At 38.5% G+C, this 5977-nt stretch overlaps 1 protein-coding gene across 3 annotated transcripts; it reads left to right on the top strand.

Moving 5' to 3' along the window:
- Nucleotides 1-2420: 2420 nt before the first annotated feature.
- Nucleotides 2421-5712, top strand: LOC112188603 (uncharacterized membrane protein At3g27390). Of its 3 annotated transcripts, XM_040515089.1 has the most exons (10): nt 2423-2601; nt 2739-2901; nt 3027-3135; nt 3232-3427; nt 3500-3633; nt 3748-4036; nt 4121-4227; nt 4356-4530; nt 4861-5309; nt 5423-5711. In XM_040515089.1, exons 2-10 carry the CDS (start codon nt 2811-2813, stop codon nt 5571-5573), a joined length of 1701 nt encoding a protein of 566 aa, XP_040371023.1. In that variant the 5' UTR covers nt 2423-2601; nt 2739-2810; the 3' UTR covers nt 5574-5711. The 3 variants fall into 3 exon arrangements, with proteins under 3 accessions (XP_040371024.1, XP_040371023.1, XP_024183519.1); XM_040515090.1 differs by having other exon boundaries at nt 2421-2901; nt 3748-4024; nt 5423-5712; XM_024327751.2 differs by having other exon boundaries at nt 2423-2901.
- Nucleotides 5713-5977: the final 265 nt, after the last annotated feature.

Raw genomic sequence — 5977 nt, 5'->3', positions numbered from 1 at the left:
ATGCATATGAGACAATGATCACGAACACTTAAACATGTATCAAGTGTTTTGACTATTGTGAAGACACAAACTCAAACAACCATGCAAGACACCTACACTATTCTTGCGTTGAGAAGAGATCCCTCTTGACCGTGTATATGTGTGTGAATATGTTGTAGACCAACGGCAAAACCTCTGTCCCAAGATTCTGACCTAATTCCTCTTAATTGAAAAAGAGACTTTCCATATAAGAAATACGATAAATCTTAAAGGAAATCAATTACACAATTTCATAAACAGAAAAATATCTTTAAATAAATAAAGTTAAACCTCAAAGATATTTTCCCGTTTTATATGGGAATGCCAACACACCAAGTTGATCAAAACTTATACCTACATAGAATTTAGAAATGCCAAGAGTTTGAGAAGAGCCCACTTCAATACTTATACTCTCTCTGATTTTGTTATCTCATAATCCTTGCCCTAAAGGGAAAGCACAAACGGGCTACGGTTGAGAGTTTGGAATAGGGCCAAAATTCCCAGAATGATGATAGTGATGATACTCCTATAGTCATAAACATTCATCAATAAATGGAACCAGACGTGGGGCTGAGCCTCCCGTTAGGCTGGGTTCTAAACCCCTTTCAAAAAAAAAAAAAAACATTCATTATTAAATACAAACAATCATGTCTACTTTAAATAAATACTGTATCCTACTAGGCGCTAGTATAATGACATGCAGGCTCACCAACTCATAATTGTCCCTTTAGATCAACAAGGAATAAGGACATATGTGTCCAGTGTACCTATAGGCACCGAAAAGGACACATCATTTGTCATTTCAGGACTGTTTTGTAGTAGTGTTATAATCTTTATAGGATCTTAGAGCAAGTCCACCGGAGGTCATAGTCATAGTCATAGTCAAGAAAAACATGACTACATGACCTTGAGATGGATTTTGCTCCTTCCACCGTTGGTTTTTTGACTGGGCAAAACTCACCCTTTCTTGACTACAGCCAAGAAATAAGTCAAGTTCATGACTTTTTCCTTGCCCAGCCAAGGCTTGTGCCAGCTCGACCCACACCCAAACGTGGGTGACAGGAGGAGGAGAGAGAAGAGGTCAGGCGACCTCGGGGGCAGCAGCAGCAGAAACTGAAGCAGCAACAACAAGCATACCCGCCTGGGGTTGCTTCGATCTCCACCTGGGGGCAGCGTCTGGGCGGGCTGAGGCGACGAAGAGGCCGGACGAGGTGAGGCGACCTCGGGGGGGCCGGGTCCTTGGCCGGAGGACGCCGGAGGACGGAGAAAAATCCGGGTCGGGTCGGACCTTCGTCTGGTGCAGCTGCGAGAGAGAGAACCGGAGGGGGGGAAATGAAAAACTGAAAATTTAAGATCCTTTTAAACAAAATAGAAATTTTTTTTTTTTTGCTATTTATGGAAAATTTTCAGATTTCAAAAATTCATAATAAATTCATACGAACTCCGAATATTGCGTTCCATGTATGCACGAGATCGTATCGACGATCTCTATAACTTTCATGAAGGAATTTTTCCCAAATTATGTATGTGTAAGAAAATAATGAATAGTGTTGAGACCGGGCAAGAATGAATAGTGTTGAATAGTAATGAATAGTGTTGACCGGGCAAGAAAAACAACGGGTGTAAACCCATGTCCAGTGGCAGTGAATAGTAACTTGACTGGTCGAATTCTTGACTTCTCGACTTTGCATTTTCTTGACTACGGGTGCACTTGCTCTTAGTTACTTTATTCTCAAGTTATCAACTTATCTTTGTAAAAACGAAGAAGTTAGCATATCGAATTAAGCAAAACTAGTCATTTTATTAAAAGCTGAGTCCAAAAACAAACATCAAATGCCTTTTCACTTGCGATTAGTTGTTTATTCCCCAACCAATAAGTAAGCACGAAATGAAGTGGGTGCATGCACATGCATGCATACATATATAGCAGTCATGGAGAACTAAAATGAATTGAAAACAACATAAACAATAGAGTTATGTCAAAGGGACAAGCTAGTATCTAAGGAGATTATCTTCCACGCTGCATAAAACATTAGTATACGTAGCAATGAAATAATTGTCAATTATATATTTGCTTGTTTGAAATATGAGAGTGAAAGGATGATGTATGTGATGAGGGTTTGCAAATCAATGGTTGACAATATCAAGTCAAGCTTCGAATTCTTCTTTAAATTCAAGCTATAAGTTCAAATGTTTTTTTCCTTCTTTCTTCAAAAATCTATTATCAATTAAAGTTTTATAACTTATACATTATAAATTATATAAGATCGAATATGTGTCTTATTGACAATCTTTTACATGACTTTAAATTACCCGATAAAATCTTGAAGTATGGGCTAATCCGGTGTATAGACTACCCCGTACTCCCGGAGTATGAGCTTTTACAGAAACTCAATGGTGTGACTGCCAAACAACATCAACAACAACAACAACAACAACAACAAAAAGTAATAATTACAGCCACTGTCACGGAATGTCCAAGTTCCATGATTGCCATAACTCTGCGTCTCTGTGCACCTTTAATTTGAGTAGTCCCTTTTTGTTCCTAACATCTTGGGTCGATTGATTTTGGTTGGATCTTAGGTATTCTGTTTCTCTCATTCTTTGTCATCTACTTGCAGCACACGTCTCCCTCTCTGACACTTATACTAATATAATAACAGTCTGTATGATTATTGGCCTTTTCTTTATTAAGAACAAAATTCGTAAGCGTATTGCAGAAGCTGTTTATATATAACTTCTGTTAACATGGTGATGGTGGCCTACCTGTCTCTCTGAGATCATTTCTTGCTATGGATTTGTCACAAACTTGGAGCGCTGGGCTGAAAGCTCTCTATGTGGTGTTTGCTTTCTGCTCTGCTCTCTTTCTGGGTTTTCTCAAAGGTACCCTTCTGTTCTGTTCCAGTTTGGGTTTGCTTATTGGACTAATTACATGTTCTTCTGAGCTTTAGAGGAAAATTTAATGACGGGTTCTTGGAGTTTTCATAGAATTTTGATCATTGTTGCAGGTGTTCTTGTGGGTCCTGTTTCTGCTCTAATAATGATTATAGGGAATGTGGGAATCATATTGGGCTTGTTTCCTGCACATGTTGCCTGGACAATCTACACTCTTATAAAGTAAGTTTCTTTGCCAAAACCCCCTTTGAAATTTTCAGTAGATGTCAATTTTTGCAGGTTTTTATTTAGACATATGCACATGTTTGGCAATTGCAGGATTGATAGATTTGATGTACCACTTAAAGTTGCAATATTGTTTGGCTTGCCAGCCCTGTTTGGTATCTGGCTGGGTTTGAGCATAGCTGGGAGTGTTCTTGTGGGATTGGGCTATGGGTTTTTCACTCCTTGGGTTTCTACTTTTGAGGCTTTTAGGCATGGCAATGAGTTGAAGAAGTTCAAACATTGTGTTATTGTAAGGTCTTAAACTCGGTCCTTTCTTTCAATTCAGTATCTTATTTAGTACTACTGCTTTCTTAATACGTAGGATGGAACTTGGGGAACTGTTAAAGGAAGCTGTACTGTAGTTAGAGACTTTGCAGACATATGTTACCACTCGTACCCGATCTACTTGAAGGAGTTGCGTGAATCCCCTGCTTCAGAAGAAGTTAAAACTCTAAGGTAATCGTGTTGAAATTAGTACTTACGTGATTTATGTTGGAGGAAGTGACTAGATTAGGCACTCGTATGTAATATCAGATAGGCCAAGTGATTTTCTTTGGAGTTGTCTTGTAGGTTGATTCATGTACCAGCATGTATACTAGTTGGTGTGTTGGGGCTAATGGTGGAGATTCCTCTTTACACTGCAATTGCTGTTGTGAAGAGTCCATATATGCTGTTTAAGGGCTGGTATCGACTGATTCATGATCTGATTAGTCGAGAAGGACCATTTCTTGAAGTAGCTTGCATCCCTATTGCTGGTTTGACAATCCTCATGTGGCCAATTGTGGTTGTTGGAAGCATCTTACTGACACTTGTCTCCAGCATTTTTGTTGGATTATATGCAGCAGTGGTAGTATATCAGGTTTGCTCGTACTAAACGATGACCCTCTAACTTTGCCTTTCATAATTACTGAAATTATGTACTGTTTAACATTTGTGAATGAAGGAAAGATCTTTCAAGAGAGGTGTGACTTACGTGATTGCAATGGTTGCTGAGTTTGATGAGTACACAAATGACTGGTTATATCTTCGAGAGGGCACCATCTTTCCGAAGTCAGTAAATTTTGCTTGGTGTATCAGCCATTGTTGTTGAACGCATTAAGCAATACTATAGCTAGCTAGATTTGGTGCACTTTTCTTTTGCAAATATTAACAGTATTGACCACATTATGCGCAGCCAGGCCCCATTATCGAAAAAAAGTTGTTTCTCAACCATCAGAGCTTTCTGTCCGAGGAAGGCTGGCAGCTGGAGGTAAGCTCAGTTCTGCTCCAATGGAGGCACCTGCAATGCATATGCCAAGTGCGGCCAATTCAAGATCTGTTAGAGAGGCTATACATGAAGTAAAAATGGTACAGGTATGTTTAGAAGTTTTTTTTTTTTTTTCCTCAGTCAATATAGGTTACGAAAGCTCAAATACACACATATTTACTTCCTTGTTTTCAGTAGATTGTTGATTAGTCATATGATTACATAACTTTGATATCTATTCAATTTCCCAAGTAGTTTTGGTTCAACTAGCTCCTTGATTCATGCGTAACCGATGTCAATATGATGGAATAAAACCTCTTTGACAAGGTCGGTCAATCATGATCAGACGTCAAGTTAATCAAAATAATGTTTATTTTTCTTCCAAATGTTCTGGGAAAAGTGATTAACGCCTTCCCCTTGTTTACTCAATGCAACAGATATGGGGACATATGATGAGATCCTGCGAACTGAGGGCTAAGCAACTGTTGGATGCAGAAGTAATAACCCCAAGTGATCTCTATGAATGGTTGAAATCTGAGAACAGCAATGAAGGGTGCATCATTGGTGTTGGTTTGCCTTGTTATTCATTCTTGCACACACTTCTCTGCTCCATCAGATCAAATTCGGCTGGTTTGCTGCTGCTTGATGATGTTGAAGTTACCTATTTGAATAGACCACATGACAAACTGATGGACTGGTTCTTTAATCCTATAATGGTCCTGAAGGAACAGGTCAAGGTCATAAAATTGGAAGAGAGTGAGGAGAGATTTCTGGAGAAAGTACTACTTTTCAGAAGCAATACACAGCGCATGGAGGCTTGGGATAATGGAAGTTTAATACCTCAAGATGCTCTAAGAGCTGCTCAAATCGAAGGCATTAGTAGAAGGTATGAAGTTTTTGCTTATGTTCCAATTCCATCCAACCAATTAAAAAAAGAAAACAAGAATTCCTTTTGTGATTCAGCACATTCATGTTATGAATTGGTGAATGCAATTGTAGGATGATTGGGATGATGAGAGGTGTCTCAAAATTTCCCACTTATAGGAGGAGATTTCACCAAGTTGTGAAGAACTTGATCACCTATTCCATACAGAAGGAGTCTACTATTGCACCCAGTTCCATCGAATCTACCTCCATCGAAGATGTTTAGCATAAAGTTGAATTTTTTTTTCTTGTATGTAGTTCTTTTTTTTACACTTGCACATAAATCTGCATTGTAATTAAATTTGTAAGAACCGTATTTTAGTTTGTTAATCAGATATCGTTAGTATATACTATTAGCTAAAACACAATGGTCTTAAATAAGGAAGGCATTCAAGATAGAGAGGAATGTTATTGGGAAAGAACAGGATTCACCATAGCGAAAATCATTACATGATGTTGCAATGCTATTACAAACTAAAGTCACACTAATTCATTGTCAAGACTCAGAGGATTCAGAGAAAGGAAATGCAATTCGACTCAGATCTCTGCCAATTATAATTGAACGTCATTTCTTTCATTTCTTTCATGGACACCGAGGACTTTCAGGATACCGTGACCAAAATGCTGGAG

The sequence above is a fragment of the Rosa chinensis genome, chromosome 2 (genome assembly GCF_002994745.2).
Source record: "Rosa chinensis cultivar Old Blush chromosome 2, RchiOBHm-V2, whole genome shotgun sequence".
Classification (NCBI taxonomy): Eukaryota; Viridiplantae; Streptophyta; class Magnoliopsida; order Rosales; family Rosaceae; genus Rosa; species Rosa chinensis.
The sequence above is the reverse complement of the archived record's forward strand: the minus strand, read 5'-3'. Positions and strand labels throughout refer to the sequence as shown.